The 20,166-nt window shown below is 40.1% G+C and overlaps 1 protein-coding gene across 1 annotated transcript; it reads left to right on the top strand.

Moving 5' to 3' along the window:
* The first annotated feature begins 572 nt into the window (after nucleotides 1-572).
* On the top strand, nucleotides 573-14,516 carry LOC142154385 (protein shortage in chiasmata 1 ortholog-like). The gene is made up of 5 exons (XM_075210940.1): nucleotides 573-660; nucleotides 4,373-4,504; nucleotides 10,546-10,695; nucleotides 12,756-13,686; nucleotides 13,905-14,516. The coding sequence occupies exons 2-5, from the start codon at nucleotides 4,433-4,435 to the stop codon at nucleotides 14,003-14,005; spliced, it is 1,254 nt and encodes a 417-aa protein (XP_075067041.1). The 5' UTR covers nucleotides 573-660; nucleotides 4,373-4,432; the 3' UTR covers nucleotides 14,006-14,516.
* Nucleotides 14,517-20,166: the final 5,650 nt, after the last annotated feature.

Raw genomic sequence — 20,166 nt, 5'->3', positions numbered from 1 at the left:
GAATATGTAATTGTGTGTATGTATGTACCCATTTTTGCACAGTTTATACATTTTCATACCATAGGTGGCTGTTTTGGTTGGGATGCACAGGCAAAATTGGCCTGGATTGCCTGGAGTGAACTTCTCAGAAAATTGGTTTTTGGAATGTGCAATAAATGGTCTTTATTTTAAATAATCACAGTTTGGGTCTTCCAAGGGGAGGCACTGAGTATTATCATTTTAGTGCTTGAAATTCATAATGGATTTATAAGGGCCGATTCAATGTATTTTATTAATATTTTGGATAAAACATATAAGCATTGATAGATCTGTCACAATTGCTATTTTTTAATTATAACTTAGCCATGTTCCCAAATATGTATCTCAAGACCTGGATTCACAGATATCATATTCGCTCAGAAAATTGTAGAGTGCTAATTTATAATTGGGTGAAAGCATTTCAAAAGACACAGTCACATTTTACCAAACATTTTTACTGTAATTATTTTCATACATGTACTGCACTGTCTTTCACTGTCTCTCTTTAGCATCACATGTAATATGTTTTTTGTTTTTTATTATTTCAGGTACAATCTTTCAAGTGATATACTGCATAATGTTACTTTAATTTATGCAGCTATAGTTCAACTGACTTCAAAATCTGAAGACTTGGAAATAAAGGTATATATCTACTAACTATATATAATTCTGAAAACAAGATCTAATAATATTATTATGCAAATATCAAAAAATGGAAGGCAGTGAAACACTTGCACCCCTTTGATATTATACACCCAGGTGTATACCAAGCAGTTACTCTCATATTACACATCAGCTAGTTCTTCTGTAAGCTCAGTAGATGTCCTGTACTTTAAGTGGTCTATGCATCACTAAGATGCGGTACAGCTAAATATGCATCGCTGCACATCGCAGTGATGCATAATTAGGTACCGCTAAGATGCACCATGCCGGGGTTACTCTGGGAGCCCCGGCGAAGTGACCCCTCTCCTGGCACTGCCGGTGACAGGAGGAAGTGCTGTGCGCGTGTGCACAGCACTAACACTGTAACGGATTCTGTGAAGCCAGAGAGGCTTCAGCAGAATCCCATAGGAAATGACAGGTAACGCCACCCTGAGATGGCGTTACCTGTCCGTGCAATGGGAAGCTTATCAAAGCTTCATGCATTGCAGAACATCGCAGTCTTCATAGTAATCTATGGGGACTGCGATACTGCACGGTGTCAGCCTAAACGGAGGAGGTTTCTATGAAATCTAAGTGAGTATAATAATTTTATGGTAGATTAGAACCATTCAATTATGAACACATAAACATATCCAATCTATGCATAAAACATACTGCATTCTGCTCTGTTGCATTCCAAACTAAGCACATGTTGGACCGGATTCCCGTGAGTTGCCCTTCATATGTGTTCCATGAATGCTCTGACTGCAATATGGAGAGCACAACCTACTCAATGTTTTTCCCAATTAAACTCTCATCAGGATCAAGAGATCTTGATTGGGCTGGCTGACAAATGTGTTGACACTTTTATGTGTAATTGTATACGGTCATCTTTTAACAACTTGCAATCTGTTCAAATGTCGATCTGCACAATCTGGTTATCTATGTAGGTGACCAAATTGGATAGAGATCTGGTCACTCACCTATGGGTTTACAACCAGATAGCTAAATTTCTGGCTATAATTAGACAAGATTATGCATACTGCCATGTAAATATAATTACAAATTATATATAATAATGTATTAAGGATATATGGGTAGCTATTCTCTTTGTTTAAGTTGACTGCTGATCCTAACACATAAATAATACCTATCATATTTAAACAAAGTACATAATATATTTGATTTCATTTTGACATATTTCATTATTTAAGGAAAATATACCATAAAACGGAAATGTTCATATAAGTCAAAAAGGTAAATTGTATTGTTCAGTCTGACATTCTACTACATCTTTGTTAAAAAGTAAGACACACTAAAGAACAAAAAGCTCCAAAGGTAAAGCACAGCATCTTTCTGTATAGAATATTTTTATACCAAGGACACAATAAATGTTATTTCTGATCATGCAAAATATATGTACCCTCAGTGACATTATGCACCTATATCTGTCAGCATGTGCCATTTTTCTGGAAATGCACATGGATTTTGCGCATCAAGATAGAGATTTCTGTGGGACACAAGTTTGTTTAACAAGGTTTTGAGGTTTGAAAAGGTACATTTAGGAGGGCATCACCTGTATGGCATTTTTCCCCTCAAAAGGATTTAATTTTTTGCCACCACAAGCATTTCCATTTGGACCTTCAAACCTGGTCCCACAGAGGGCAGTTCCAAAAGATGGAATAAGGAGATTCACATATGCCCACAATATGCGTAGAGCTGAGCAGATAGACATGTTTGTGCAAAATAAAATGTGCTGTGTGCCTTCAAATTTTCTAGTTTGTACCCTTGCTATCTCTGTTCCACATAAGTCCATTTGCGTGGCATATCTTGTGTGAAATAGCTCTGTGCGTGCACCAGAATGGTCCAATGAACGCAATTGCACGCAATTCATGTGTGAACACAAATGACACTCATGACTACCTGTGACTAACGCAAATGCAGCTGATTCAAGTTCAGGGTATCTCTTAAGCACGTGTTTTTCACCTGTATCATTTGTACCAGGTCAGGTGTAAGTGTCGACTGATACCGATGGCTGCATGTTTGCGTGCCACTCAATAGTACAGAACATGTGTTTGCAAAATAAGCCATAAAAAATGCATTTTATGTACACTACTTATTAAGAACTTCCTGGTTTATTTCATGTAAAAAAATGACAAAAAAATATTTTTTTAAAACACATTTTTATTATTGATTATAGTCAGTGGTCGAAGTGGGGGTGTATATGGTGGTTTGCTATAGCGCTACTGCCTTCATTGTAAAACTAATAAAAACAGTTCACTTACATTCTCATAAAAAAAAATATTCTGCTAATTCCAAATTTCTATACCGACACTTTTAAATTTCCACTTTGACTACTGATTATAGTATTAAGAGTTGTTAATTTAGTTTATAGAATATTTTTTTGCCTGTGCATTGTGATGGGACTTTATATTGCACATAAGCATGCGCGTATCCTGCACTGTGTTCTATCTGTTTACATGTATCTCTGACATGGAATGCTCACAGTTCTGTTAGATTTGGTGGCATTTGGTGCACAAATTGATAGTTGAGGTTTTTATCCGTTGCAGTGCTGAGGTGTCCAGTATAATCAGTGTATTGACTATCCTTCTGGAATTTTTATAATTTAATAATGCTGACCAATATGTCTTGAATTAATGAAAAAATTACAGTAAATGAAGAGGGGTTTCCACTTTCAATATTGTTGAATTCATCTCCAAACAAACTGACCATATAATTTAAACCTCATTTTGTTTCTTTAAAATTGCAAGATGTTGTTGTTGAATGATAACATTTAAAGTTTCATAAATGACCGATGACACAAAGTCTATGGTCTATTTGTGTGTTTATCATTTTACTACAGTGAGTGATATATAAGGTTATTATAATTTTCCTATCTCTGATTGAAGTAAAGTCTTAGTTTGATTATCGCTAAATCCAGTTTTTTTAGAGAAAGGTAAACTACTGTAGTTCAGTTATATAAACATCTACAGGCAAATGACACACTGTTTACTACTGGACTGTGGATTGATGCACTTATCTCTCACAATTGACGTATTCCCAGTATACAGATTCTCATCCTTGTGGTCTGTGGTTTCTTTATAGCTTACCCCCTTTTGTATCAATCGCTATCATCTTAGTCTGTCAAAATACTCTCATTTCATATACTATGTTGCTAAATTCTCCTCAATGTTCCTCTTCCTCACCTCTCACATGTCCTCCCCCTGCTCTCTTGTTCTCTTCCATTCAACTGTCTTACTCCTCGTGCTCACTGTCACCTGACCATTATATTTTCTTTATTTCTAATCATATTCTACTCGTGCATACTAATGTCAACACTGTTTTTCTATATTAGTGTTAACTTTATTTAAACAATTACAGTAACACTGGTAACATAAATAAACATTTCTCATTAACACGGGTTACACTTATATAGTTATTGAGGTTGGAAAAAGTCACAAGTAAATATAAATAATAATAAAGATCATCCTTGTTTGAATTCTAACCGAGTTATCCAGAGGAAGAAAAAATACCCACAGTGAAGCCGCTGCCATGTTATCCTTATATTGGTAAAAAATCCTCCCTGACTCTATAAATTCCAATCAAAGGTATTTCTTTAACCAGGATATCTCAAGTAGGATAATTATTGTATTGGGTATTTACAATATGCTTATGCGGAATATGCTTACAAAATAACTATGTTTGTGTTCAGGTTTTAATTTCTCCAGCAGTGGATGAGACTGGATCATTGATTCATAGGATTGTGGACCACATGCTTATCTTGTGTACTAGTGACCCCTATAAGTGGTTGGACAAGTCATGGCTCTCTGTCCAGATATCAAAGGTTGGTGTGAAATTAATTAATGTTGGTTATTTATAGCAGAGTGGAGGTCTGCCACAGATTAGGTCTGGGTTAATGTCCCCAAGAAGGCTGCAGTATCTCCACCACTTTCTCATACTGTGTGGGTTATTGTCCCTTATAAGGCTTAGCTGCCTCAGCAATATTGTCTACTGCTAAAAGAAAGAAGTGTTGCCTGCAAGTGCTCTGTGATATTCTCTGTGATGTCAAGTGCTGCTAACTTAACCTAACCACCCTGCTTACCAGGGGCAGAATTATAGTGGGTGCAGGAGGTGTGTTGGCCTTAGGTGACTGTCAGTACACCCACCTCTAAGTTCCTTGCTCTGCTCTCAAAAGAGCAGAGGGAGGCATCTTCTTAGCATACTCCGGACCATTCATGCTCAGAAGTTGCCGTCACTCTCCTCTATTGAGAACAGGGAAGGGGGCCCAGGAAGGAGAATGCCATTGTTAGACATATACCTTACTTTTGTTATGTACTGTTCTGCCCCTGCTGCCTACCCTGTTTGTTGTGTTGATAAGTTGCTGTGTTCCTGAAGTTATAAAGTTTGGAACACATCTATCTCAAAGAAACTTGCTCAGATCTTAACCTTCACATGACTGTACCTAGAAACTTATATTTCTAAAACTATTGTTAATAATTAATTTAAGAAATATCAGACATAGACTATAACTGAAGCACACAACTGAAAATAATTAGCGACTGTTAGGACTCTGTGTTGGTCTCTGCCTTTGTCCTGTTCCTGGATACAGTACCTCCATGCTGCCAGAGGCGCTGCTCTTTTCCTATGGTCATTTTCTACTCACTGGTAGGAGTAAATCTTTTCTCCTCGTTATTGCACACTGTGGGCTAGATTTACTAAACTGTGGGTTTGGAAAAGTGGAGATGTTGCCTATAGCAACCAATCAGATTCTAGCTGTCATTTATTTAATGCATTCTTCAAAATGACAGCTAGAATCTGATTGGTTACTATAGGCAACATCTTCACTTTTTCAAACCCGCAGTTTAGTAAATATACCCCTGTGTCTCTCATTTCTTATACCAGCTTCTCCCATGTTCATGTGCTGGTCATTGATGTTCCTGAGCTTGCTAGTGTTTGTTTGTCTCTGGATTACCTGCTTTGTTATTTGCTGTTTCTGTGGATATCCTTGTTTTAGCCAGCTCCTGCTACTCACCTGTACCTTATCTCCTGGAAACCTACATGATGTCTGTCTCATGCCCGGACACATTACTAACTTATAGTCCCTGAGAACTCCTGGCTATTGCTGTTATCTGGCTTCAGTTAAGTTACCTGCTGTATTTTCATTATCCTTTACATGCTGTTTTGCTATACCTGGAAGTCCATTGAACTGGTCTCTCTTTATTCTGCTTCACCTGGACTATGTTTTCGCTGTAATAAACAGTTTAATGTTTGTGTCACATTTCTGGCTCTGTGGCTATAATTATAAGGAATTCGTTTTTGAAAAGAATCATAACACAATGACCAGCCAAAAAACAGCTTTGGAGCTGTGTGAAAGATTCTGCTTCAGATTTTTACTTCTGGATTCTTACTACAATTGTTTCCATTTTTTTTCTCCTGCAAAATGTCTGCCTTACAAATTACTGAATTGCCTCTGCTACAGATTCTACAAACAGATATAATTTTGTTACGCTCACAGCTGGCTCAGTTTTCTGCTTTACTTTCGGACCCACTCAGGAAACTGTCAGACTTTGTTTCTCACAATTCTGCTGCTGAATCAGTGCAAACAACACCTGTGAATAGTGCAATTACAAATTTACAGTTAACTAAGAACTACTGTGTACCAAAGTCCAGGGTTGCAGGTGGTCCATGCCTCCATCTGACCGAAGAGGAGTGGCGGCACTGGAGGACTAACAAATTATGTCTTTACTGTGCCAGTGTTGTACACTTTTTACAAGACTGTCCACTCCACAGCCCGCAACAATGTACAGAACCACTTTTTGTTTACCCTCCTCCTCATTCCGGATTTATTTGCACTTCACTTCCCGTTTCTTTTCAACCTGTTCTGCTCCCTGGGTTGAGACCTAACCTGCCAGCTCCGGCCGCCTGTCCTGAGGCACCAGCTCCAGCCACCTGTCCTGAGGCACCAGTTCCAGCCAACTGTCCTGACGCACCAGTTCCAGCCACCAGTTTTGAGGTGCCATCCTCTGCCTCCAGCTCTGAGGCACCATTGTCTGCCTGCAGCTCTGAGGCGCCATCCTCTGCCTCCACTACTTGGTCTCCTACCATTGTCTGCAGTGCTGAGTCGCAAGTTTCTGTCTCCGTTCCAGAGACAATGTCTGCTTCCGAAGCGGCCCTGCCCTTCCAGTCCGCATCCGAGGGGGTGCTGCCCATCCAGCCCACTTCCAAGGAGGCGCTGCCCCTCCAGCCCGCTTCCGAGCTGAAGGATCTTGCTTCCGAGGGGTCGCTGGGTCTTCAGCCCGCTTTCAAGGGCGACCTGTCCCTCCATGCGATGCAGCCCAAGTTGCCATTCCATGCAGTGCAGCCCGAGTTGCCACTCTATGCGGTGCCGTCCGAGTTGCCACTCTATGCGGTGCAGCTCGAGTTGTACTTGGTGCTGTCCGCTCTGAGGCTTCTCACAGTGCTGACCGCTCTGAGGCTTCTCACAGTGCTGTCCAGTCTGAGTGGTGTGCCCAGTCCAGGCTTTCTATTAGGTGTACCCAGCTTGCCATCCCAGCAGGGGACTCCTGCTTTGCCGTCCCAATGCTGTTATTTCTACTTGTACATACAAATACAGAATTCTTAGTTACATAATTTTGCAAATGCATGATAAGCCACCCACCACTTCACAGTGCGTTTGATAAAAGGGTGTTCCTAAGAGCCTCCAAATAGCAGTATAGCATCAGCACTCCCCAGCAGCTACTGATACCAGAGCATGTCTCTCAAAGAAACAAAACAGAAAGGAAAGTTGCTCAATAAATTTATAGGTTAACAGCAGGTGCTTGAAAGGTGATGGGAGATTTTTCTCTCTATTAATCACAGCCAGGTACCAGAAATAAAGGACAGGCCCTGGGGATATCTCTACCACGGACTTGCTAAAATGAACCAGCACTGACTGTAAATAAAGATATTATAATGTCTGTAAAGAAATTGGGAGAAGCTAGTGATAGGCTGTACCCGAGGATTCCTAGATGTGCTGTAGCTTAGTTGGAAACATGTTAAAATAATGCAGATGCATCTAAGCACATGATATGCAGTGGTGTCTTGGTAGGCCATAAACCCCAATATGTCATGTCTTCTAAACGTGGCAATAATTTTAATTTTAAAAAAACTTTTATTCAATAAATATTACATTTGAAGGCTTATAATATGATTAAATAGTGACAACTGCATCTAATATATATAGAAAGAGGGGAACTGTATTATGCATTTGGTCAGTTTTGAAAAATGGGGAGATTTGCAGGGACAGAAATTTCCAGGAACACTTATTTCAAACCTGTGACTGTTCAACCTGTGACTGTTCACAGAAATTAGGGACAATTGGTAACTATGTGTGTAGGGTAGTGTGATATAATGACTTGACAGGACACATCCACTTTCAACTAAGCTTATTAAAAGTATAAGGGGGAAGAAAGGTCGTTATTTAAAATTCATAAGTTCATAAATTCATAAATTAAAGTATTGTGGAAATTTTCTTTTAAAAAATCTTACCAGAATATTGTTTATCTTGACAATAACTTTCCACTCTTTTGTTTTTAAATTTATCTTTTTTGTTACTATTTCGATCATATATTTTTTTTCTCTCCTAGTGTGTTTACATGCTCTTTGAATTGTTTCCAAGAAGGATTAAGGTTTCTTTTAAGGCACTGATTCTGAACCAAAGCTGCCAGCATTAGATATTTCGGTATATTTTATGATGACATTAACAATATGCTTGCATGTACAGAGTGTTGCTTAGCAACACCAATGTAATGTCATTTTGGCTCATAATTAGGAATTGATTTCCTGTGTCTGGCCGAGTGCTGTAGAGGAAATACCCATAAAATAACTGATTAACATATATATCTTGAAAACACAAAAAGCAGGAGAGATAATAAATAACATTGACTCTTCTAAGAAGAACTATGGTTGTTTTCCTTAGATTGTAAGTAAATGGAATACATATATTAATGATAACTATTAAAAGTGTATATTAGTTGCTTGATTATATGTATAATGTATACTCCTTTCTGTAGGCACACATCATATTGTCAAAGGGATTATATATAAAGTTGTGTTTACTAACAAATTTGTTTTCTATAATTGTTTAGGCCCTGTCCCATATTTGAATAGTAATGCAGTATAGTCCATGATTTAACCCTGTTTTTTGGCATGAAAACCTCTACTTCTTCTTCAGTTTAATGTCACAGCCTATAGAATGAATTATAGCAGAGTGTGTTTGTGTTTCAGTTAAGCAGACTCACACTCTCTGTAACATTTGCAGTTAAAAACACAAAACAATATTTAGCTTTTAAGTATACTGATGGTTCTGACTTACATTTTGCACAGGGACAATGTTCTGTAAAGCACATTGTATTATATAGTCAAGCAGCAAACACAGTTTAATTTGCAAAACCCAATATTCTGCAAATCAATTTGAAGTTCCCTTGTGTGCTTGGAATGCCCACAGAAATAACCTAGCATTAGGGGATGTAACTAGCTTTCACTTGCTCTTTAGTGGCTCTATGCAAACTCAGAAAAAAACAATACTCCGGATGTGACCAATGATATACTTATACATAATTAATAATAAGTGAGTGACGGGGATATCTTGAGGTCCTCATTATTGCAGCCTGAACGTAGTGATACCTCTCAACAATGGTGGAAGACTGTCCCACTGTACCGGCAGCCAGTTATTTTGTCCCACCTTGCTCCGAATATTGTCAGATATGTTCCATTCACCACAACTGTGTGGAACGGGTGCCACCAGCAATAGATAGGTGTCTCTAGCAAAGGGGTTGTTATCACCTCCCCGAATCCTGCATAAGCTTTTAGAACAATAGCAGAGGTCTTTACCTATAGCACAGCGCTGCGGAATCAGTGGCGCTATATAAATAAATGGTGATGATGATGATGATAGCAGCCGCCTTTCCTGTAGAGATGTCTATTCTCACAGGTACACGGATGACCCCAGGACTCCTACTCAAAGTAGTAAAAGCTTATACCAAGGAACAAATAGCGAGGAGCAGGAGAGTGGGACACAACTCTATGGAGGAGTGCAAGGAGTAACCAGAGCCAAGCTAGAGGTTGTAGGTCACTAGCAAATAAGAAGAGTCTGAACAGGCAGGAGATCAGGGACAGGCAGCGTACAGGAGAAGTCCAGGTAACAAAGCCAAAGGGTCAAGGGCAGGCAGCAAACAAGCGTGGTCCAGATAACAAACCCAAGGGGTCAGATTACAGGTGATCACAATAGCAGAACTCAGACAGAGAGCAGGCACAGCAATTGGAGGGCAAGACTGCTATAACTAGCAGGGCGGCAAAGCCATCCATGCCTTTTAAACAAGAGAGGATCAATCAGAGGAGGGGTAGAGGCACACCCAAAATGGCGCAATAGTGAGTGCGATCGGGTGATGCAGTGCAATTGTACGGGCGTCCTGCCTGCCTGTCAGACAGCCGGGGGCAGAGAAATACAAAAATGTCCCGACTGCCAAAGCATACTACAGCGTAGCGGCTCAGGTGAGATTCAGAGCCAAAGAGCCGCCGTGATTAGCGCAGCGGCTCATAACAGGGCGGAGGAGTTGTGGCGATCTAGCACCTCAGAAGTGCTGTATATATACATCTGAGTGTATCTTGATGATGATTTCTGCCTGACCTCTAATTGTATAGAAAAAAAAAACCATATATGCAAATGTGAAATAACCACAGTTTAGAAGTAGTATAACTGCAAGGTATAGTTTTTTTTAGTTCACTTGCTGTCTGAATTTAATTGTATTAATTGTGTCTTACAACAAATTGCATGTTTTGTTGTACCCTTAATTTTATAAATTATAATATATGTAACCATTACCGATATCACCACTACTTTTCCAGGCAGAAAAAGTTTTGCTTTCATTTCCATGTATTAATCCCATGGTGGCTCAGCTAATGGTCTGCAGGGGATTGTCATTGCATTGGTTACTGTCAGCCTCCAATGATCAGCTGAAAGAACTCTTGCCAGAAGTGCCATCAAAAATCCTAAAGGTATGAAAAGAAATTGGTGAAAGTTTGATCTTTCAATGTATATATATATATATATATATATATATATATATATATATATATATATATATATATATAATAAATATGATTCACACAAAGAATACATAGGTCTTTTGCTACAGTCCTGCATGTGTGCAGACATCTGCTCCTCTGCAAGTGCCACCATCTTGTTATTCAAACCCACGAGCATACCTCTAGGTGCATTATCTCATGAAAGAGCATTTCTTGCTGTACCTTGGTCATTTGCACTTTATAAATGAGGTCTAGGGTAAAATGACGTCCACTGACTGTAATGTCCTGGACAGTCCTCTAATGTATGCTTCTTTTTTCTTCTGCTGCCTTGCCCTTCCAGGGTAACAGGTGGGACAAACAATGTCCAACTCCTTTTACATTACTATTAAACCACATCTCATTTAGGATATGACATCAATGCCTTAAACTGGGAAAAATACACTCTCAGTCAATATAAATATTAATATATACTTTAATTCAACAATAACAAATTCACTATTACATAAAAAACTCCCATATGATCAAGAATTCATGGAATTAATTATTAGTTCACAGCTACTCTGTGGTTTTGTTTGCTAGTAACAGTTAGTTACCAATCTGTTGAAATTTTAATTTATCATCAGTGTGATCACTTTTATCAAAAATGATTTTCTTTAGCATATTATGGTAACTAAAATAGCAGTCAATATAGTAGTTAGCAGATCTCTCTTTCAGAACAGTCTATGCCCCAGTAAGCATATCAAATGGAAAACTGAATGACTCAAGGAGGCACCTTAGCACACATAGCAAACAATGAATTGATAGTAGAGCCATATACATGATAGAGTACAAAATAGTCAGCAGGAGTAATAAAAACACTTAAGAGCATATTCAATTAGGATTCAGGTCCACGGTAATGCACGTTACCGCGGAACCTGCGCAGTATTTGCCGGAAATACGGTACCGCAATAACGCGGATTTTCGAACGCAACCCTATGGGGTGCGAACGAAAATCCACAATATTGCGGTACTGTGGATTAACTTTGCGGCCCGTTCCGGCGCTTTCCCGCAGACCGGAAATGTAATTGAATATGCCCCTTAGCTTAATATCTGCACATTTTTTGCCACTTTTTTCTTCAATTTATGTGTAATTTTTGCAGAGGAGGTGTCTAGGGGAAGTATGAAGCTACAGCTGGCATACTTACATGTTGAGCTAGATTCATTTGCATAAACAGGAAAAAACGCACAACTTTAAATCACAGGCATATGCGCCAGGTCTACATCAGGAGTAAAGTGTGTATACTTATGTCAAGGGACAGAATTCTGCATCACCATGCAGCTGTAACCTACTGGGCCCTCCACTCTTTGTATTGTGTACGAATAGGGCAATTTGCATTTGGATTTATAACTAACACTGTGAAACAGCATTTCTATGCTATTGATGGCTGTAAGTATACATCTTTGTGTTTTGAGTTGGACGCATTTTAAGGTACGTCCTCAATTTTTGCAACAGAATTTTTATGTATTCATTTGGGGCCCAAAATGCGTCAAACTCTAAATGAGACTGACAGTGAGTAAAGTACTGAGTTTAGTGAATGCCTACCATAGTAGATATTTGTGTAAGAGAAAATGAGTTTAAGTAAAATCACTGAAATTGCACAAAGATAGGTAGCAGGAAACAGGAATTCATGTGTCAATAGCAACATATTCAGATACACTATTCACAATACACATGTGGTAAAAATACCAGGTTTGGCACATGCAAAGCATAGCAGATGTATGTTAAGCATATAAATTATATTTGCTGTATTAGGAGCATTTGTTTAGTGAACATTGTATTGTACTCACTAATATAGTAAATCTCAGGAAACCCATTTCTCAGCTTTTCTGCATTACACCCATTGGCATATTACACATTCGTACACTATATGGACTCAAATCATTAGCCTCTGTCTTCACAAAAATTAATTCTTTTTTCGAAATTGTACTACGTGGTAAATACAAATCTCTGGAATCTATCTTATTTAGAACTATCAATGTTGTCTTTTCAGCATTTTACGGACATCACTGCCCTATATCAGATGAGCAGATCAACCTCATCACCAAGACCTTCTGACAGTCACACCCCAACCAGTATGGAACCTTGCTGCAGTACTGATAATGTCCAAGGCTCCTTCTTTAGTACTCGCAATCCATGTGTCAATAACAAACTTCTGAATCAGACTGGATCAACACAACCATGCAATGAGATATCGATGGAGACACCAAAAGCAGCTGTTTGTGATGACAAATCACACTCCTTCCTATTTCAACAAAATGATGACTGTCAACCAAAAGCATATGATTATCAGATACATGGCAAGAAAAATATTACTGAAAACAAGAAAGACATATTCCGACCACAGCAATCCACAACCTCTGGCACAGAGAGTTACACTAAAGCCACTGCACCTGCACCTGACCCATCAATGAGGTTTAGTGAGACTGGCAGCACAGAGTCAACATTTTGGGGCTTTTCCAGGAACCAAAAGAAGATGGCACAGTCAGAAAATGTTTTTGAACAGCATATCCATCAGTCTACATATCTAAAAGAGAGCCTCAGTGATGGTCCATTTTCAAGTGGAAAGGATAGCTTTCTCCAAAGTGTCTTTCATCAGCCTCATCATGTTTACAGTAGCATTGAGGACAATCCAAGCTTTTCCATCAATAGTAACCACTTCTTTGTAGATTTACTAACTCAACAAAATCCCACAAATCCACCATACAGCACAACTGAATTACAGAACGTTATCTGTGTCAGCCAACCACTATCTACAGAGAAGCCGAGGGATCCTTTAATACAAGGACAAGGGACATTTTACAATCGCCTGTTCTCAGCCACCAGCAATCAACCAGATTATGTTAATTTCTCCCAAACAGGATTTGTTGGGAAGAGGAGATTTATGGTGAATAGTCTTGTCACAAAGGAAGGAATATTACCAGGTAAAGTGTTTTCTGCGAATAGACACTTGTATGAAAAACAAAAAGTATTCTGCAGTTAGAAACGTATAAACAAATGCACATTTTTATGTATTTATTGTACTCATGTATGACATCGAAGGGTTCAACTGGATTAATTCGTAAACAAAGCTAGTTCGGTTGGGATATGGAAGTCAAAGTACAATAAATCTGAATTCTTCCTTTTTCTTTCTTGAAAGCAGAAAAAACATTTTTTCAGCCAGACCAAGTCAAAAGACGAAAGCTGACATATGAGAGAGTCCCAGGAAGATGTGATGGTCAAACCCGCCTCAAGTTCTTCTGATGTAGATATGAATTTTAAATGATTATTTCTAAGATGATCTGGTTTTCATACAAAGTTTTAAATAAAAGTATTAGGCTTCTGAAATACACATGACATGAGTAGGTAGAAATGGAGATAACTTGTGTTGGCAGAGGATATTGGGGAAGAAAATACACTATGTTGCAAGCAATGCAAATATATATGATCCAGAACAAGACAAAGGGCTAGATTTAGTAAACTGCGGGTTTGAAAAAGTGGAGATGTTGCCTATAGCAACCAATCAGATTCTAGCTGTCATTTATTTAGTACATTCTGCAAAATGAGAGCTAGAATCTGATTGGTTGCTATAGGCAACATCTCCACTTTTTCAAACCCGCAGTTTAGTAAATATACCCCAGACAGTGTAACTAGAAAGCTAAATGATTTGGTTAGTGAAATGGTGTCATAACTTATGAAGTACATTTATATAATATTCTTGTACTATGTTTTATGATTTCCTTGAGATCCCCCTTTCTTTATGTCTTTTTCTTGTTGGAAGATTTTGTAACTTCAATTAAGAATTAAAAGAACTTTTTAAAGGACATGTCGAGTTTGTCCACCTGTAAAGAGTATTAGCTAAAATGCCTTCAAACTGCTGTCCGAGCCTATCATACATCCCAACAGTTATTCTTTAATATGGGCATCCCATTGCTGCCATTGCTGTCTCGCATGTGTGGAGTTGAATGACTCTTTCTGCAGAGCTCATTATCTTGAAGCAAAAAAACATTTTGTAGCAATTTTTTGCTTCAAGATAATGAGATGTGTAGCAAGTATTACTACTACCTATCTACAACTGGCAGCAATGGGATGACAAGTGTATGGCCAGAAGCACAGTTTTTGAATAAACAAAAACGTCTTCTGCACTGGGGAAGCCTAAAGCAGAATCTGAAGCCCGAAACGCTACTACACAGGGGTTCGTTGCAGCGAAACCCTATGGTGAATTTGAAAGTGCCCAAGGCTTCAGCTACCATGCTTTAACCCAAAGTCTCCAGTGTTCCCATGTATATTTGTGATACAAAATTTTGAAGAGCTCAGTGACTTCAAGCGATGCCACCTTTGCAATAAGACGGTTCGTGAAATTTCATCCCTGCTGGATATTCCACAGTCAACTGTGATATTATTAGAAAGTGGAAGCATTTAGGAACAACAGCAACTCAGCCATGAAGTGCAAGACCGTGTAAAACTGCAGAGCAGGGTCAACGTCTGCTAAAGAGCATGGTGCGTAAAAGTCGCCAACACTCTGCTGATTCCATAGCTGAAGAGTTCTGAACTTCCACTGGCATTCATGTAAGCACAAAAACTGCGCGGCGGGAGGTTAATGGAATGGGCTTCCATGGCCGAGCAGCTGCATGCAAGCCTCACTTCACCAAGACCAATGCCAAGTGTCAGATGGAGCCGTGTAAAGCACACCGACACTGGACGATGAAGCAGTGGAAACGTGTTCTGTGGAGTGACAAATCACGTTTCTCTGTTCGGCAGTCAGATGGGCGAGTCCGGGTTTGGCAGATGCTGAGAGAACGTTACCTGTCTGACTGCATTATGCGGAATGTTAAGTTTGGTGGAGGAGGGATAATGGTATGGGGCTGTTTCTCAGCGTGTGGGCTAGGCCCTTTATCTCCAGTGAAGGGCAATCTTAATGCTTCAGCATACCAAGTCATTTTGGACAATGCTATGCTTCCAACTTTGTGGCAACAGTTTGTAGAAGGCCCTTTTCTATTCCAACATGACTGTGCCCAAGTGCACAAACCAAGGACTACAAAGACATGGTTTGATTAGTTAGAGAAGTATGGCACACTGCACCAAGTGATTCATTAACCTTCCTATAAAATATGGAAAAAATGTATACATATAATGTATTTCTGATTATATATCCAAAGGAAGGATGCACCCACACACATTAGAAACGTATTTTATCACTGTTATGACTGCCTATATTTTGTATGTGGCAGCAGTACCTATAATCCACCAGAGGTGCTGCTGTTCTGCTCCTGAGCTTGCACCATGCCTGAAGGGGTTTACCTCCTTGCCTAATTATAACTGCACCTGGCTCACAGCTTATAATACCTGCCACAACCTGTACTCAGTGCACTTCACCTGTGTATACCTGGCTGCTACTTGTGTCCACCTGTTCCAATTTGGTTCTGCTGCTACTTGATCTCCCGTTTATGCTTGTTTGCTCTTCACCCCAAACTCTGTCTGGATCCTGGATACTGTTTGAACTCTCGTTGCCCAAAATATCGGCCTGTTTAACGGTCTATGCTAGTTTGCTTGGGACCCTGTACTCTGCCTGGACTCTGGTTTTGCTTGTACTTGTGTTGCCCGGACCTCTGCCTTTTCACTGGACTCAACACCTCGGTTTGCTTCCCTGGACAGACTTGTGCATCCTGGCAATAGGGCAATAACTCACCATTCTTATCCCTGCATTTAAACTGTATTTGCATTCACCGGAACCTGTTATTTCTGTGAAATTTCCTGCCACACCTGTTCATATTTATGTTGGGAGTTATACCTGTTTATGCTGTTACATGAAAACCTGCATATTCCTGGAACTGAATCTTTGCTTATATATTTTGCCGGAATAAAGACATTTGTAATTATACTTCCGTGGCTGCTTCCTGAGCTTACTAGGAATCATAACATGATGAACTGCCATACACTCTAGGCCTGCTGATTGCACACCCTCTGCTCAGTCCCAGGATTGCTAGTATTTTTGTATTGAACTCTGTGTTTGGCTATTGAGATTATGTCACTTAATCCACAACTACAAATACTGCAGATGGACATTATTCAGCTCCGTTATCAAATCATACAGGTATCTTCTTTACTCCAATAACTGCTTAAAACCCTTCCTGCTTCTGTCTTAAGTAGTTTCAACACTAATTCTGATTCTAAAGTAACAAATTCCTCTAATGAAAGCATGCAGACCGCAGAGAATCCTCCCAGAACTTTTTCTGACATTGGTGCTGCATCCATGGTACTGTTAGCGGTCCCTACCATTAAGGATTCTAAACGACCAAGCTATCTGTGTCCTCATCTCACTGAGGAGGAACAAGGGCGCAGAAGGATTGGTAAACTATGCCTCTACTGCGCCAGTGGCGAAAATTTCTTACAGGACTGTTCACTCCACAGACCACAACATCCTATGGAGCAGCCTTCAATATGCTCCTCTCCAGACCCTGGATTGTTCTGCACATCACCTCCTGTTGCTTTACTTCAACCTATTCCTTTCCCTGGGATGAGGCCTAATCTTCCAGTTCCAGTTGCCGCCTGTCCTGCGGTGCCAATTCCAGTTGCCGCCTGTCCTGCGGTGCCAGTTTCAGTTGCCGCCTGTCCTGTGGTGCCAGTTTCAGTTGCCGCCAGCACTGAGTCTCCTGCCATTGCCTCCAGTTCCGAGGTGCCATTCTCTGCCTCCTGCTCCAAGGTGCCATCCTCTACCTTCAGCTTGGAGTCTCCCGCCACTGTGTCCGGTCCCGACTCCGCTGCCTCTACTCCCGAGTCTTCAGCCGATGCCTCTACTCCCGAGTCTTCAGCCGCTGCCTCTACTCCCGAGTCTTCTGCTCCAGAGGGGGCGCTGCCCTTACAGTCTGCTCCAGAGAGGACCCTGCTCCTCCAGTCCACTCCCGAGTTGCCAGTCCATGCGGTTTAGCCCGAGATGCCAGTCCATGCGATTTAGCCCGAGTTGCCTGTCCATGCGGTTCAGACCGAGTTGCCTGTCCATGCGGTTCAGATCGAGTTGCCTGTCCATGCGGTTCAGACCGAGTTGTCTGTCCATGCGGTTCAGCCCGAGTTGCCTGTCCATGGAGATGGGGATATGTCCTTCATTATTGAAGGAACAGCTGTAGAGGTTATTACGCCGTGAATCATCTCGTTTTTATACTGACAGCTTCTTATCCCCACATGCTACTATAGTATAGTAGCATGTGGGGATAAGAAGCTGTCAGTATAAAAACGAGAAGATTCACGGCGTAATAACCTCTACAGCTGTTCCTTCAATAATGAAGGACATATCCCCATCTCCCTTGCAACTAAACACACACTCTCTCAGCTTAACTACAGCCTTTAAACATATCAGCAGGTACGTTGCTTCGCCCATATGACTAATCTCATGACCCTATTGATTAGGTCTGGGACTAATTAATCGGTGGCTCCTAAGTAGGTTCTTACTAAGCTGAAAGGGTATTATTGTCTCCTGTCTTTAACATCTATTCTATAAGATCAGTCACATAGGCGTAGCAGCGTACCTGCTGACATTTCATAACGCTGCAGCCCAAATCAAGAAAATGTATGTTTAATTATAAGGGAGATAGTGATACTCCCTATACCAATAGGGGTATAGCTGTACAGGCTATTATACCGTGAATGTTTTTGTTATTAAATTGACAGCTTATCATCTCCTTATGCATGACCAATGATTTAAGGCACATATCATCTTGCTAATAGATACGTCTTATTGTGACAGCCCTAGTAAGTCCATTAGGGACAGGGAAATAATACAACCTATCTCCAATAATAAGGTCTCCCGTGCAGTGACTTATTAAGTTCACATAAGTCACGATCATCTTACAGTAATTTCTGTGATCTCAATTATAATTATTTCTACTTAGTTATCGAGACATCTTACATAACAACAGGCCAGTGGGGTAGTTCACTACCTTTTAACTGTTGTGCTATTAGGTTCAATTTATACCATTTCTCAATTTTAATATTTCGCTGTGTTTTTTTAAATAAACTAATAAAGGTTTTTCATTTTTACAAGATATAATTCATAACAAAACCATTATCTGTCCAAAAGATTGCTCTCCACAGTACTATTCTTTCTTCTTCCCTTTTTTTTGTTAAGATATACCAAAAAAGCCTGCTACCAAGGTTGAGGTTTGTTGTGCCTGAGGTGGCACAGAGAAACCCCGATCAGGTCACTTGACTGTAGATGGAAGATATTTCTGGCAGACTGCATTAACAAAGTCCATGGTGTTGTGGGTAATGTGATCATCAGATTTAAGAAGGGAAAAAGCCCAAGTCTGCGGCTCCCCTCTGAAAGTCATGATAATAGTACCAACTTGGTTAAATTGGTCAGAGAAATATCCTGGAAATTCTTCAAATTGTTACATACATAGTTAAAGGACTAAAGAAAATTGTTTCAGGTCTCCGTCAAAGAAGGCTGGAAGAGGGTCTGAAGATACGGAAGAAGCTTTTGGGCGTTCAGGCTCAATAGCAGACTCTGAAGAGTTCCCAGCTTGTGCAGCAGTTATCGAGACATCTTACATAACAACAGGCCAGTGGGGTAGTTTACTACCTTTTAACTGTTGTGCTATTAGGTTCAATTTATACCATTTCTCAATTTTAATATTTCGCTGTGTTTTTTTAAATAAACTAATAAAGGTTGTTCATTTTTACAAGATATAATTCATAACAAAACCATTATCTGTCCAAAAGAGTGCTCTCCACAGTACTATTCTTTCTTCTTCCCTTTTTTTTGTTAAAATGTCTCAATATTAGTACAGGAGCACCTCCCCAATTAAGATTGGTTATTATTTATACCAACCATATATAAGGGGTTTACGGCCTGGTGCGGAGCACAATTCAACCCAATTTTTTGGTATATCACCATCCTGCAATAAAAAGATAAAGAAGAGGTGGAAAACCTGAAATGAGCTTGTATGGAGCGCCTGGAATCCGCTCCTTGAAGGGAGGGCTATGTTATGACTGCCTATGTTTTGTATGTGGCAGCAGTACCTATAATCTACCAGAGGTGCTGCTGTTCTGCTACTGAGCTTGCACCATGCCTGAAGGGGTTTACCTCCTTGCCTAATTAGAACTGCACCTGGCTCACAGCTTCTAATACCTTCCTCAACCTGTGCTCAGTGCAGTTCATCCGTGTATACCTGGCTGCTGCTTGTGTCCCCCTGTTCCAGTTTGGTTCTGCTGCTACTTGATCTCCCGTTGTGATCTTGGCCTGTTTACCGTTTATGCTTGTTTGCTCGTGACCCCGAACTCTGCCTGGATCCTGGATAGTGCTTGAACTCTCGTTGCCCAAAACCTCGGCCTGTTTAACAGTCTATGCTAGTTTGCTTCGGACCCTGTACTCTGCCTGGACTCTGGTTTTGCTTGTACTTGTGTTGCTCGGACCTCTGCCTTTTCACTGG

The sequence above is a fragment of the Mixophyes fleayi genome, chromosome 1 (assembly GCF_038048845.1).
Source record: "Mixophyes fleayi isolate aMixFle1 chromosome 1, aMixFle1.hap1, whole genome shotgun sequence".
Lineage (NCBI taxonomy): Eukaryota > Metazoa > Chordata > Amphibia > Anura > Limnodynastidae > Mixophyes > Mixophyes fleayi.
This window is presented reverse-complemented; position numbering and strand designations above follow the sequence as displayed.

Coding starts and splice junctions, on each gene's coding strand:
- LOC142154385 (XM_075210940.1), top strand. CDS start 4,433: ATGCTTATCTTGTGTACTAGTGACCCCTATAAGTGGTTGGACAAGTCA. Junction 4,505..10,545: donor TCTCTGTCCAGATATCAAAG/GTTGGTGTGAAA, acceptor CTACTTTTCCAG/GCAGAAAAAGTTTTGCTTTC. Junction 10,696..12,755: donor TGCCATCAAAAATCCTAAAG/GTATGAAAAGAA, acceptor TTGTCTTTTCAG/CATTTTACGGACATCACTGC.